We start from the raw sequence: 16,000 nt of genomic DNA on the forward strand, positions 1-16,000 counted from the left end.
TCTGACGTGGTCGCGTGGGATGGAACGCAGCCAACTGTGCTTCAGCTTACAAGGTGCGTCCACATCTCCCCACTGTGTTTTTGAAGAGGAAATCCATTCTACACATGTGCAAAATAGATCTCCTCTGACTCCCAGGACTCTCCTGCGGACCCGGCAATTTCAGACCAGTTTTGCCAGGAAAAATCGTCAGTTAAGTGGTTAAAATTTTTTCATTTGCACATAATTTTTTCAAGCGTGCCCCAGAAAGAGTTAAGGAGCCTATCCATTAGAAGATTTTTTTTGTGAAAGACCAGAGACCAAAGACTTTTCCTGTCAACAAAAAAGTCTTTCATGCAAAAGTCTTTCATAAACATGATAGACTTTTGTGAACAATTTCTTTATAGACCAAGGACCAAATTTTTAATGAGTGCAGTGAATATTCATTAAAGAAGTCGTTTGCCGTTCACCGTTGGTCGTTCACTGCATATCCACTGAACAACAAGTCGTTCAGCAATATACAGAAATTGACCAGCATGTTCGAAAGGCAAAATACTCTGACAGTTGTTCACGGGAGTGCGCATCGCAGGACATTTGTAGCTTACCCATTACACGACTTTTTACACGATCCGACCAAAACCTCCTGGTTTTGGTCGGATTGTTCACAAAGTAGTGTAATGGATAGGCCCCTTTATACTGACTCTAGGAAGCACCACCAACATATTTTGATTTCCCTAACGGATATAGGGCCTGATTCAGACCCACTCGCGAGCGGCTGTCCGCTCGCAAGTGGGTCGATGTTATGGACTGAGCATGCGCACGACGGAGGGAGCTCTGTCGTGCGCATGCGCCAGACGCGACGAGCGAAGGAAAGTCCTTCGCTCGTTGTGTCCGATCAAAGGGGGCGTGCTGTCAATGTTGATTGACAGCACGCCCCCTTTGGTGGGCGTGCCGGGGGCGTGCCTCCCTGACGGGGGCGTTCCCACGGGAACGCCTCCCGTCAGAAGCCGGCCCACTGACATCACTAGTGATGTCAGTAGGAGTGATTTTGGCTCTGATAGAGCCAAAATCACTCCGGAGCTTGCGGTTGAAAACCTCAACCGCAGGCTCCGGCTCGCAAATTCGATGGTCGCGATGGTCTCGACCATCGCGACCATCACAATGCACGCTCGTATAGCCTGTGGGTGGTGACCCACAGCTATACGAGCGTCCAGGAGGACGCTCCATGAAAATGGAGCCCGGCCCTCATTCAGAGCGTGCGCTCTGCTCAGAGCGTACGGCTCTGAATGAGGGCCTTAATACATATATATTGTTGGTTTGATAATATTACTCTTTCCTACATACTAATAAGCTCAGGGCTCGATTCAGACCCATTCGCTAGATGCGTTCGCACGCAGGTTTCCGCAGCCAGGGTATGCAAATCCTGCGATTGCATAGCAAGAAATTAACACTCCCACTATGTCTTGGCGTGCGATCATGGTATGTTTTTAGAAGCCCACCAGCAAGTCATAAGACGCCCACTTTTCCTGGTTCGCGAACGCGCACTGCGTCTTTTACGCCAGCAGTTGGCCAGCAGTGTGCGAATGCAGCCTAGCCAACTGGTCCGAATCTGGCCCTCAGTGCGGAGTCACCTCTTTTTTGTGTAGAAAAATGCACTCTTGCAAGAAACAAAATGTTTTTTAGAAACTCTCAAATTTAAATGACAGTGTAACAAAGAATTACTGTATGAGTTTCACTTTGATTTTTTTTTTTTGCATACAGTATGACTGTACTTAATTGTATGTACTGTATGTATGTATGTCTGATTGAATGTTGGAATTGCTTTGTTGGTATCTGTTTTGCTGTTTAGAAAATGGGCTGTTATGATGTATTCACAAATTAACTGTTATGTCTTTAATATATATTATTTACTTAAAAAAAGTTTTAGACATACAGTACATTTGGAAAATATGCCAGTAAAACTATGACAACTCTAAAAACAGATAAAAATATAAAACATAACTGTGCTTATAAACTAATATTCCGAACCATAATCTTTTAATAATTTGAAAGGCTTACAACACATTCATAAAATAGCACCTTCAACACAACTTGTTTATATATTTGAGTATTTAGTATTGGTAAGAAATCCTAATTAGATTTTTCTTTCCTCAGTTTAAGACCGCTGGATCTGGAATTCATGAAACACCTTAGTAAAGTTGTGAACATTATACCGGTTATAGCAAAAGCTGATACGATGACCATTGAAGAGAAGATAGAATTTAAACAGAGGGTATGTGCTGAATGAGGACATGTTATTGTTTTGTATACATCTAGTACATTGGCACACTGCTTTTGCTACAGCTTTTTATTCTGAACACAATTCTAGAGCTACATGTGTGTTAAATAAGTTTGCTCATTAAATGTGTATGGGATTCTCATGCTTACGTGAGTTTTCTACTAGTCATTTAGACTTTGCTCTGGCCAGTAAGATTGCTCAAATAGCTTGAATTTTGAGCTGTCTGTCCAGACAAATAAAAAATATGTATTATTTTGCCACTATTTAATACTTAATTATGGGGCACTAAAAATAATAAATATATTGATGAGTCATGATTATTTAATTAATTTTGTAATTGGGGGCAATAATGTTTAAAAATAATAACATTTAAATTTATACGGACAGTGAGGCTACTGCGTTTATGTGTGCTTTATTTTCGCCTATCGCCCTTCACCGCCTTGCACAGTACCCTGGTTCCTTTATGAGTCCCTTTGGATTGCACAGGAATGACACAATAGCAAAGGTACAATGTTACTTTTATTTTACACACACACTATAGTCATGTAAAAACAGCAACTATGAACTATTATACAGTATATACAGAATTGGCAGTAGTATTAGCTAAATTTTGGGGATCCCATCATGTTACTAAAACAGAGGCCCCTTAGTATTAGAAATGGGAACCATTACTGCATCACACTCACCCGCCTTGGATGGGTGAACACTACATCTGAGATAGGTTGCTGTGTGCCTCCACGCTTCTCAGGGAAATGGATTCTCCATAACGCAAGGTCCATGGACGGCAGGCTATCAGAATCTTCTGACTCCTGTACCCAGATCTGCCTAAGTCCTGCCACTCAGGCTAGGCACTCCACTGAGATCCAAGATCTCTGAAAAATCCTCAGTTTGCTATTTTAACACCTCTGATTTTCCCACCATGAGGTGACACCCCTGAGCCTTGCTATTGGGTGATTTGAATTCTATGTACAGTTAGTGGTCATGTCTTACCTTACTCCAGAGGTGAGGATTCTTGTGCCAGGTGTCTGGAACAGACCCTTTTGGACAAAGACCACTCCATTACATTGACAAGGGGATTTAGCATATTAGGGCAATAAAACCAGCCACTGTTCACCCCTCATAGTCATTTGTGATGTCACATGCCATTCAGATGACTATAGTTTCCTGTGGGGGGATTTCAGCAGGGTTTCAGGGAGAAGCTAAATATGTGGTGTGGCGTTTATTCCCGAGAATAATCGCCAGGAATGATGTCACGTAAATATATATATAAATGTGTGTATCAACATGGATTCTAGGCAGTGTCCTGTATTTGACCTGTAGGAATACAAAGCTTGGAGGAGATTTGTCTTCCTGGAACCAGGCATCTAGATAACCATCTCTTATCTCTACAGGCCATAAAGTTTGGGGAGAGATACATCCTTAGTGCAGATGGTCAGACCTGGTCAAGCCAGGTCATTGGATATAAAATCCTTTAGGAGGGAGATGACAGGAATGTAGGGTATGTTACCTGCTTATTGGTTTCTAAAGACCCCTTCACACTGTTTCAAGACCCCCTACTTCCTATAGACAATATGGAAGGGTGTGGCCGATTTCTTAATGCCCAGTGTACAGCAATGAAAGAGTGAAAAACCCAAAGGTGGGGGCTAGTGCAGCTGTGAGGGTATAACTATGCATCTCCCTCAGTGATAAGTGTTCTTGTGCCCAAGGAGAGTCTCAGACGACTGGCCAGAATCCAATGCTCCTGTGTCTCCTTCACGACTGAGTCTAGATGTAAAGACTCTGGGTTCTTTTCATTTTTAATTCCTTTTACTTTCTGAAACCTATTTGTGATATATTTGTATTGTCCATATTTGTACTACCTTTTTCTGTAATCAATAACCTTGGAAATATTTTTCAGATTAAACATTCTTAATCCAGTGTATTCTCCATGTTCTTGTCGAATTCATGAGCCTGTGAGGTCAAAGCTACGTACCTATATGTAAGTGAGTGTGCAAATTGAGATTTGAGCGGAGAACCTAACGACTCCCGTTAACTTCGTTGGTGGTGGCAGAACCGTGTTATAGTAACCGCACGTGCTGAGGTAACCATAAGTCACAGTTGGCGATTCTCAGATTGAGGTATCTGGAGAATCGGCCGGCTGGTCGTGACATGTGGCATCAGGCCCACATCAGGGAGCATGTCAGGGGTAGGCCAGGGCTGGGGGTCTCTCTATGCAATTAATAACAGGGCTGAAGTTGGCTGCAGGGGAGCAGGGAGTTTCTGCACTTCTTCTCCCCATGCTCCCCCCCAGTGTTGGACTGAGACATGAAGGGCCCACCGGGGGAATGCAGTGTTAGTGGCCCATGCTTAAGGGGTGTGGTCATCCACCAGAGGCTTGGATAACCATTAGGCAAATCTTGGTGTAGTTTCTATAGAAGTGAACCAAGCCCCCATGCTTATTAGTTGTCCTGCTTCACCAGATAACTGACCATCTAAAGTAACAATCTATAATTTGAGCTCTGGAACCTGAAACCTAGAGGAGGGGAGTGGGCCCACAGGCAGTGGGGCCCACCAGGGATTTCCCCTGTACCCCTGTGGACCAGTCCAACTTTGCTCCCCCTCAAAAGCCTATACCCCCTCCCATGGGCCTATTACCTCTTCTACCCCCTCAGGGATTAATAACTGGGCCTCAACTGGGGTGTTCTCCATCTTGTACTCTGTTGTACTTTCCTCGCCCGTCAGGCTGAGGGAGTGGTGGGATATAATCGCAGGGCTGAACTGCTGGTGTCTCTGTCTCAGCTCCTGATGCTTCATCCCTTTCACTCTGTTGCACAGAGCTGGAAAGTGATGAGTTGTCCTGGGCTTCCTGTGGCTGGCTCTGAGGATACACCTCGCTCAGCATACTGCCCATGGAATTTTCCCGATCTCCAGTGGGTCAGAGTCTCCTTTATTCACCACTCCAATTGTATTTCCCTCTGAGCCTGCTTCAATGAAATGCTCAGGGCCCTTAACAGAGCAGAGGGGATAAGGGCCACATTGTACATCCTTCTCCCCTGCCTCTTGCATTGGAACTTCAGCAATCTGCAATTCGGTCCTAGAGATTAATTTTTGCTAATGGATTGCTGGATTCGGCTAGCAACATTTTTTCTGTCTCCCCACCTTGTAGCCCTGCAGTGGACCCCTTGGTCATCCATCCGGGTGGCACCATCATCTATTCTTCCCTCTGGGTTCTCTTCACTGGCTCCTTCCCCAGAACCCTTTTAGCCGGTGCTCGGACCTTAGCGATCTGGCTTCTCTGCCATATCTGGTTCTTTGAACTATGTACTTCTGTCATAAACTGTTTCCACTCCAAAGCATCCAGCATCCAGCAGATTTTGTTCAACAGCATAACTTTTACAGTGCATGAACTCATCTATCAGGCTTGCCACTCTCTCCTCTGTAATAGCTCCAGTCCACAAGCAAGTTTACTGACACACTTCATACCACATGTGAGGATACCGGGTTTATGCGTGCATTATTTTCACCTATCACCCTTCACCACCTTGCACAGTACCCCAATTCCTTTGAGTCCCTTTGGATTGCACAGGAATGACACAATAGCAAAGGTACAATGTTACTTTTATTTTACACACACTATAGTCATGTAAAAACAGCAACTATGAACTATTATACAGTATATACAGAATTGGCAGTAGTATTACCTAAACTTTGGGGATCCCATCATGTTCCTAAAACAGAGGCCACATAGTATTAGAAATGGGAACAGTTACTGCATCACGCTCACCATCCTGTGCTGGGGGAATGCTACGCCTAAGATAGGCTGCTGTGTGCCATGGCTTCTTCATTATCTGGGCCCTCTCCTAATTATCTGTCCCTCTCTGCCATTATACACTGGAAAGCAGAAACAGGCTGTAAAAGTACATGATTTTGGGATGAGCCAAGTAGCACGGTTAGTAACAAGCTAGGAAGGGGGGCACTTGGGTCGTCAGATGGACAATAATATTTTCATGTTAATTGAGGTAATCTTAATCATTGATAGAAGCACATGCATGCTTACACTTATAGTGCCACATTTGTAAATTTAATTGGTGTCTCATTAATTTATATGGCTCCATTTAACATTATCTTCCACATAAATATAAATGTTATTATTTTTTGGACACCAGCATGTCTAGGAAAATGGAAGAATGCCACACTGTAGTAAATTGTTACATAGACTGGGGGACAACAAAAGTTTTCTCATATGGTGGAGTACTGTAACTTACAGGACAGTTGTATTTGTCAGAAGACATTTTGCTTCTAATATTTGCAGATTTTCCTAAACGTTAGAATCATCTGTATCTTCTAGCGAATGTGATAATGCATCCACTTTCTGATGCTTCCTGAATGAAAGCAAAGCAAGAAAAAAACAGAGGATTCAGACAGTGGGCAGTATAAAGATATAAAAAAAAGGCTTTTAGTTGGTGTATAACATTATTGGAAAAGGGGATGCTCAAGTAGATACCTCCATTCTTCTGGGGCAAACTTCATGGCCAGGAGGTTCCTTATCTCAGCTGGGAGAAAATAAAAACATTTTTAATTCAAGATGAAGTTACTTTATTTAGGTGAGAAAATGAAGAGAAGATCATCATTCAAACCAGATTTCATGATGTGTGAAACATGGGGCTGGTGAGAGAAGAAAATATCAGAAATATAATGTGAAGTTGCCTTTGGAAAAAGGGAAGAGGGGAATGAGAATTCAGTTTCAACTTCTCAGCTTTTGTCATGATCATCATGATTATCATGGCAGGCAAAGCCCTATGCAAGCATTTAACATGTTTAAATAGGAGAATTGAAAATGAGAATTCATTCTTATGATGGCAATCATAGACCTATCACTTTAATGTTTGCAGTCCCAGTGGAATGTTGCATGGAACAAACAGAATGAAAGGAATATGAAGATCGTTGGATAGAGAAACTAGATTGAGAGATGCTTTCTTTAGGAATACTGAGAAAAAAAATGTACTGTACCAGTAGAAGAGAGAGAGAGACAGACAGACAGACAGACACAAAGAGGTTGAAAAGGCTAGCCGGAGGGAGGGAAAGGAAAAGTTGAAAGATAATCATTTTGTCTTTAAAATAGGTGGAAAAATGAATGGGCTGTGAGGGAGTAAGGGGGGATTCAGGTACACAGAAAAAAAAAAACAAGTGGAAGGGGAAAAAGAAACTAAGTGAATAATGAAGAAGTGAAGTATGATTTCTTGCCAAATTAAAAGTCAGTGTTTTAAGATTAAAGAATGAATTTGCAGTGGTGGAGAAAGTTAGCCTAGGAGCAAGATTTTCTCCATAGGTTTCTCCAATGGTTCTATCAGCACTGGGTGAGCACTTATGCAAGTAGTTTTATGTGCCATAGATGAGGTTGATACAGATGAGCACAATGGCAGAGGAATGGAAACCTTAGGGGCCGAATTTCAAAATATGATTAATTATTGCATGATGAATGCAATTATGCAGTATCAGTCATATGTATTAAGCAGAAAATTAAAGGAAGATGATTGTGATAATTTTCTATTTCTTGAAGATCACATAACATAAATAATAGTTGAAATGCTATATTTATGAATGTTTCATTCAAATTTCTCAAATACTTATTGGATTTTCTTGCTCCTGTTTATCGTATGCTTCAGATGGTGTAGAAATAGCTTTTTCATAAGAAGAAGCTGTAGGAGAGGGGATCTGAGAGCCCTCCCATGTATGAGAAGACCTCCCATGGTTTTCAGCTCTTCCTTTTCTTTGACCTACTTAGTAGTGCAGGAGTCTTCATCACAGTCCACTGTAATTGAACCTTTATTTATAATTATTTGACACGTATAAGTAAATGGATCCATAATATATGATATATTTTAATTGATTCATTAAATGAAACTTCTCTTAAACCTCTACGGAACAGCTACATGACAGAATTCTTTAAAGTTTTGATGAATTTGCATGCTCCGCAGAGTGTTGGTCAACAAATTTGTGATTTAGCAAATTTGAAATTTGCGATTCAAAACTAGTTTGGCTACACAAAGTAGTTTTCACAATGCGATCTTGCATGTAAATCTTTTGTTACATACCATTGATTTTAAATGTACACATTGCAAAATAGGATCGTTTTTGCAAAAATAATGCAAAATGATACAAAGGTACATTAGAGTGGCATGGTGCAGTATGTCTGTAACAGGTGGTTATGTTGGGCAGCAGGTACCAATGACAATCAGGTAGAGAACACAAACTAGACCTCAAAACAAACAGTAAAAATAGCATGTGAAATGCATATTTTAATTGCCCCTGTATATCCTTAATTTTCCAAGCATAATATAGTATAGTAATTTCAGTAGAAACAACTTGCTGTTTAAATTTGGATTTTTTTTCTACAATGTCTCTACATGTCATTTAGGGATAGCAAAATCTCAACCTTAACTTTCCACAGCTGATTCTTTAGATTGTAAATTCTCGTGAGCAGGACCCTCCTACCTCTTGTGCTTTTCCTTCCATCACTTATCCCGTCACTCACTGTCAACAACAGCAGCAAACCTTTGGGTTAGGCCGTCCAGCTGCTGATTTGTTTTTTATGACTGCTTATGGGGCAATGTTTAAGGACCCTGTCCTTGTTCTACAATGTTTTGTATTGCAAGTCACTTATGTTTCTACTGTTCCTGTTTATGCATGTTGTAAGGCTTTGCATACCCCTTGTGGAACTATATAAATAAAGGATAATAATAATGTCATTATTCAGTTTAGCAACTTCTAATTTAAGCTCTGAGCTGCTAGTCAAGCTCTAAACTGAAAGTCTTTGTTTTTTCTTTTTCTTTACTTCACTCAATTTGAAATACAACATTTTACTGCAACATTGCTTGTATTTTTCTGTTGTGTTGTCTCAGCTCACTGCAGAATATGCTTTATTATAGAACCATCAAACACACAGGGAAATATTGTGAGATAAACTTTGACAGTACAGATATATGAACACTTAATACAACATGTAGCTTTAATAAGAAGGATTCTACAAGAGATTAGATTAATTCTGGGTACACACTGGTCGATATATAATTCGTACAGCTGATGAATAATATATAATAGGTTGTGAGAAGAAGAACCTCTGCACAGGATTTTGTATGAACAATAAGAAATATTATTATATGTAGTACACAACAAACCACAGTAAAAGATATTGAAGGAGCTCTAAGTGGGGTGGATATTCTAAGAAGATGAAAGCAGCTGTATAAAGAGGTTAGTCAGACCTATGGAGAAAAACAAGCATAAAACTAAGGTAACAGCGCTAATCAGGATAGTTTGCACATTAATTGTATTTAATAACAATGACATAAAAATATATGTAAAATCAATATGGACCATATGTATAAAAAATCAATATGGATACATTAAATATAAAACAGCATCATCCAATCCACCATATAAAGAACTAGTCCATGAGTGCTCAAAAGCTATTTGGAATCCAAGCATATCAGTGCTTAATTGCTGTAATAGTCCAAGCTGATAATTACCAAGTCCAATGTCCAGTATAAATGTCTGGTCCTAATTAGCAGTCCTGGCAGGCTTCTGCAAAGGTCCGTCCCCTGGGCACAGGTATGGCGATGACCTGTTATAATTTTTCAATAGGCACTTAGGTAAACCATGAGACTGGCACTCTTCTTATGTTTGGAATAAATGGTGGAAGATAAAGACAACCAGATCCTGATGCGTTTCACTGTGCCAAAATCACAGCTTTATCAGAGGTGGTAATATGGTTGTGATTAAGCTTATTTATAGCAGCTACCTAAAATGGCTGCTAATTGGCAGCTGGTGCAAATTACCCTGTAATTAATGAATCAAACAATACAATAAACATATATATTATCCTAATTGGAAGGAGACAGACTTACCAAAGGTAAAATGTATTCTATATATAAGGAGATATGGCTAGATCGTCTACACATTAGGCCGCTTATTATCCACGATCTCCTGTTATCACATGACATAAACAAAAGTGGTCATAAGGAAGCGGGGACTGTTAGAATGGCAACAGCTTGATATGCGTGTTGATAGGCCCGTCTCATCCATGTGACACCTCTCCACGTCACACGACACGGACCTCCGCAATAGATATACAGCTCGATTACGTGGTATCATTGCGCGTCACGTGATTGGGATGTTTATACATGTGACACGCTATATATCTATCCATAGGAATCAAGAGAAGGAGGATCTGTGGCATAATGTAGGCCTACGTAACATGATCATGTGATGTCAATGCACATCACATGATCCATAAATTTTGTCCATATCACATTGCATATTCGTCATTAAGTATCATGTTATGGTAGAATTTAGTGGCTAATATTCATGTTTAACATACATATGTATGTATATATAAGTGATGAGATATTGACTAGCAACAGTAAATATATATATATATATATAATGAAATACATTTAAACAACATAGGGATTGATAATGAATAAACAAAAATAAAAATAAATGATTAAATGAAAAAGATATATATATATATATATATATATATATATATATAAATAATAATAGGTAAAAAAATGAATAAATTATATAATTATTACATAGGTATCTAATAATCCTAAAAATGACGGAAGTAATTGTAGGAGATCCTTTGATAAATAATAAGATCCACTTGATATATAATAGCAACATATAGCATAAATTCAAACAGGCTGTTGGTCATCAAAAATAAAATAAAATAGATGAGACTTCTAAATACATAATATATATCTCATAATTAACACATATATAGATACCTCTTATAAATAAATAGATATTAAAACAAAAACATAAAAGAGAGACAGCAGAAATGGCAGAAGTTTTGATATGGGGGTGATCAAACGAAATGACAGAAATTTTAGCAGGATACCGAATTAAGTTCTATCATTTCATAAAGACCTCTAGGATATAACGAATCCATCTTAAATATCCAATAAAGTTCTTGTTTACATAATTGTTTAAAACTATCTCCTCCCCTGGCAGTCATTGAGTTTTTTTCAATGCCAGTAAGTTTGAGGGAACTGTGGTCTCCTTTATGAATCTCATTGAAGTGTCTAGAAACACTATGAGAAGGGAGCTTGTTAATTATATTTCTTCGATGCTCCATAAATCAAATTTTTAGGCATCGAGTTGTTCTATCCACATACCTTAAATTACATCCGCAGGTGAGGACATATACAACATATTTGAGTTGCAATTGATGAACTCCTTTATAGAGTATATCTCCACCATTTGATGTATAGATGCTTTTAATCCCACTGGTTATATAGGACCTTATTCAGAGGCTGCCATACGGTCTATGACCGCACGGCCGCCTCAACGTTTTGCCAGTGCGCATGCGCACGAGGGAGCCGGCTCCTTCGTGCGCATGCGTGAGACCCGCTACGACCGACAGCGCTGGTGGTAGCGGGTCTCTTTCCAAAGGGGGCGAGCTGTTGATGTTGATTGACAGCTTGCCCCGTTTGGAAGGCGGGCCGGGGGGGTGGCAACCCAAACGGAGGCGTTCCCATGGGAATGCCTGCCATTTGGGGGAGGCCCCACTGACATCACTAGTGATGTCAGTGGAGAGCTTCCGGCTCTGACAGAGCCAGAAGCTCTCCAGGGCTTACGACAAGTGAGACCCTACCCTAGGGTCTCGTCGTAAGCCCCGATGGTCGCTGACCATTGCGAGAATCACCCGAGCGGTCGTTAGAGCTGTTGGTGTTAACCCACAGCCTAACGACCGCAACAGAGGTGGGCGGTCAGGATGCAAGTGGCCGCCCAGTTTCTAAGCGACCGCTTGCATCCTCCGACCGCCTCTGAATGAGGCCCATAGTCACAAGTGGTGCAACGATTACTGCCGCATTTAAAACATCCCACTGGTTTTGGGGGAGCCAATTTATACAGGAATTGACCTTCTTGGGATTTTTCAGAAAGCTAGGGGCCAACATATTCTTTAAAGATTTGTTACGTCTAAAGATAAAAACAGGTTTGGGGGAATGAATTCCCTCAAGATCTTATCCTGTCTAAGAATATCATAATTTTTAGTTATAATGTTCCTTATCTCTTTTTGTGAATCGGTATAGGTGGAAATAAAGGGTATCTTTCTTTCTGAGACCCTAGTGGTCTGCATTTCTTTCTTTTATGTTTCTAAGAGTGTTCCCCTATCCATAGCAAGCACTTCAGTAAATGCCTTTCCAATAAGGTGTTCTGGGTAGCCTCTCATCGCCAAAGCTCTCATCATATGTGCGGATTGAACTTTAAATTGGTTCAAATCAGAGCAGTTCTGCCTTAGCCGCATGAGTTGGCCTTTGGGGATATTCTGCTTCCATATTGATTGATGAGAGCTTTTGAATTGTAGATAGGCATTTGTCCCCACTTCTTTGATATAGTTGCAGGTAGTGATCTTATTATGTATTTCCAAAGTGATGTCTAAAAAATTAATACAGTGATGGTGAAAAGTGTGAGTGAAGTGTAAATTACACTTGTTCAAATTCAGTGTAGAAACAAAAGTTTGTGCAGACATGAGGGACCATTTCCAAATCATAAAAAGGTCATCTATATAGCAGTCAGAGAGGACCAGGCTCGAGCCCAGCCCACCTTCCCACACATGGAGGTCCTTGACCTCCCCCATGTAGAGATTGGCGTAGCTGGGTGCGAACCTGGTCCCCATGGCCGTGCCCATAACTTGCAAATAAAAAGTCTCCAAAAAGTGAAAATAAGTGTGCCGAAGAATATAGGAGATTGAATCCAGTAGAAAGTTCCTATGGCATTCTGAGAGGTCTCCATCCTTTTGGAGTCTTCTCTTGTTGACATCTTCTCCCAACAAGTGTGGGATGTTGGTATAAAGACTCTGTACAGCTAGAGTCATGAATGCATGACTCTAGCTGTGGAGTGGAGTCCTTCCACTCCACTCCATCGATCAACTGTAAAAATTGTGTGGTGTCTCAGATATGTGATTTAAGTGTTTGAACTCTGGGTTGTAAAAATGAATCAACGTAAAAGGAAAGGTTGGCTGGCAAGGAATTAATACCTGAAATAATAGGACAGCCTGCGGGTGAAGTGATGGATTTGTAATTTTTGTTAAGTGATAATAAATCGGAATAGTGGGAAATGTTGAATAAAGAAAATTAAATTCTTCTTTGGAAATAATCTTCTCTTTTAGTGCTCCACTCAGGAGGGAATGTAATTCTGATAAGAAACCTTTTGTAGGATCTTAGGAAAGTATTGAGTAGAATGTAGTATCCCCCAACTGTCTCATTGCTTCAGACACATAGTCAGTTTTGTTCTAAACTATGATCCCCCCCTCCCTTATTGGCCTCTTTTATTATAATTGAGGGGTCCTTTATAAGATTCTTCAATGCCATTCTCTCCCTTTTAGTCAGGTTAGACTTTTTGTATTTCCGTTTTTTGCTGGCACAGAGTATTTTGAAATTATCTAAGGTAGTTTTATAGAAACATTCTATATTGGGATTTTTGTATTTAATTGGGCAAAATTCTGACCAAAATTTAAACCTGTCACTATTAATGTAAAAAATGTTCAGAGTATCTCCTGTCTGTGAATCCAAGGTGTTTTCCCCCAAAAGTTCATCAAGTATTTGGATTGCTGGGAGGTCAGTGGAGTACAAAACAATTGGGAAGGCTTCCTCTGTTCCTCCAGCAATTGATTTGTTGGCAAAGTATCTTTTTCTGCCAAGGTCTCTGATGAACTTGTTGAGGTCAACAAAAAAATTAAATATATTGGGTGAGGAAGATGGGGCAAATTTTAGGCCCTTGGATAGAATAGATTTATCTGCTTCTGTTAATTTTTTATATGATAAATTTTATACATTAGAGGAATTGGCCTTGGGATGGTTCACTCAAAATCTCTTAAGAATCTCTTTTTTTTCCCCCATTCTTCCTCTGAACTTGGATCTCTGCGCCTTTTTGGCATTTGTACTGTTAGATCTCGGTTCTGAACATGGGAGTGGGAATTCCTCTGTTGTAGGGGCTGATCTAAAAAAAAAAACCTCCTTAGAGTGCCTTTCAAAATAATTTTGCATAGTGATTGGCTTGTCACTCTTAGTAATCTGTTGATTTCTACTGGATTCATCATAGTTATATGATCTTTTTCTTATAATTCTCGAATTATGAGGTGTGGGTATATGATGGTAATCCCCCTTTCTGGTTGGGTAATCACGGGGAGGGCAATGGGATTAAAAATATCTGTACATCCAATGGTGAGAAGATATACTCCATAAAGGAGTTGATCAATTGCAACTCCAAATATGTTGTATGTGTCCTCACCTGCGGATATAATTTAAGGTATGTGGGTAGAACAACTCAATGTCAGAAAAATTGATTTATGGAGCATCAAAGAAATATAATTAACATACTCCCTTCTCATAGTGTTTCTAGACACTTCAATGAGATTCATAAAGGAGACCTCAGTTCCCTCAAACTTACTGCCATTGAAAAAATCTCAATGATTGCCAGGGGATGAGATCGTTTTAAACAATTATGTAATAAAGAACTTTATTGGATATTTAAGATGGATTCGTTGTATCCTAGGGGTCTTAATGAATGATAGAACTTAATTCGGTATCCTGCTAAAATTTCTGTCATTTCGTTTGATCACCCCCATATCAAAACTTCTGCCATTTCTGCTGTCTCTATTTTTTGTTTTTGTTTTAATATCTATTTATTTATAAGAGGTATCCATATATGTGTTAATTATGAGATCTATATTATGTATTTAGAAGTCTCATCTATTTTATTTTTGATGACCAACAGCCTGTTTCAATTTATGCTATATGTTGCTATTATATATTAAGTGTATCTTATTATTTATCCATGGATCTCCTACAATTACTTCCTTCATTTTTAGGATTACTAGATACCTATGTAATAATTATATAATTTATTCATTTTTTTTACTATTATTATTTTTATATATATAGATTGTTCATTTAATCATTTATTTTTATATTTATTTATTCATTATCAATCCCTATGTAGTTTAAATGTATTTCATTATATTTATATATATATATATATATATATATATATATATGTATATATCTATATTTACTGTTGCTAGTCAATATCTCATCAATTATATATACATACATATGTATGTTAAACATGAATATTAGCCACTAAATTCTACTATAACATAATACCTAATGACGAATATGCAATGTGATATGGACAAAATTTATGGATCATGTGATGTGTGTTGATGTTACATGATCGTGTTACGTAGGCCTACATTATGCCACGGATCCTCCTTCTCTTGATTCCTATGGATAGATATATAGTGTGTCATGTGTATAAACATCCCGATCATGTGACGCGCAATGATACCACTTGATTGAGCTATACATCTATTGCAGAGGTTCGTGCCATGTGACGTGGAGAGGTGTCACATGGATGAGATGGGCCTATCAACACGCATAACAAGCGGTTGCCATGCTAACAGTCCCCGCTTCCTTATGACCACTTTTGTTTATGTCATGTGATCAGGAGATTGTGGATAATAAGTGCCCTAATGTGTAGACGATCTAGCCATATCTCCATATATATAGAATACATTTTCCCTTTGGTAATTTGTCTCCTTCCATTAGGATAATATATATGTTTATTGTATTGTTTGATTCATTAATTACAGGGTAATTTGCACCAGCTGCCAATTAGCAGCCATCTTAGGTAGCTGCTATAAATAAGCTTCATCACAACCATATTACCACCTTTGATAAAGCTGTGATTTTGGCACAG

The 16,000-nt window shown here is 39.3% G+C and overlaps 1 protein-coding gene across 2 annotated transcripts in view; it reads left to right on the plus strand.

The window, feature by feature from the left end:
- The window catches only part of SEPTIN3 (septin 3), a 496,581-nt gene that overhangs the window by 373,045 nt on the left and 107,536 nt on the right, over window positions 1–16,000 (plus strand). For both annotated transcript variants that reach the window (XM_088443868.1, XM_088443870.1), the window contains exon 6: window positions 2,131–2,248. In XM_088443868.1, the coding sequence (XP_088299994.1) occupies window positions 2,131–2,248 (118 nt within the window). The remainder of the gene's footprint in view (window positions 1–2,130; window positions 2,249–16,000) is intronic.

The sequence above is a fragment of the Taudactylus pleione genome, unplaced genomic scaffold, assembly GCF_031769625.1.
Source record: "Taudactylus pleione unplaced genomic scaffold, aTauple2 ptg000336l, whole genome shotgun sequence".
Classification (NCBI taxonomy): domain Eukaryota; kingdom Metazoa; phylum Chordata; class Amphibia; order Anura; family Myobatrachidae; genus Taudactylus; species Taudactylus pleione.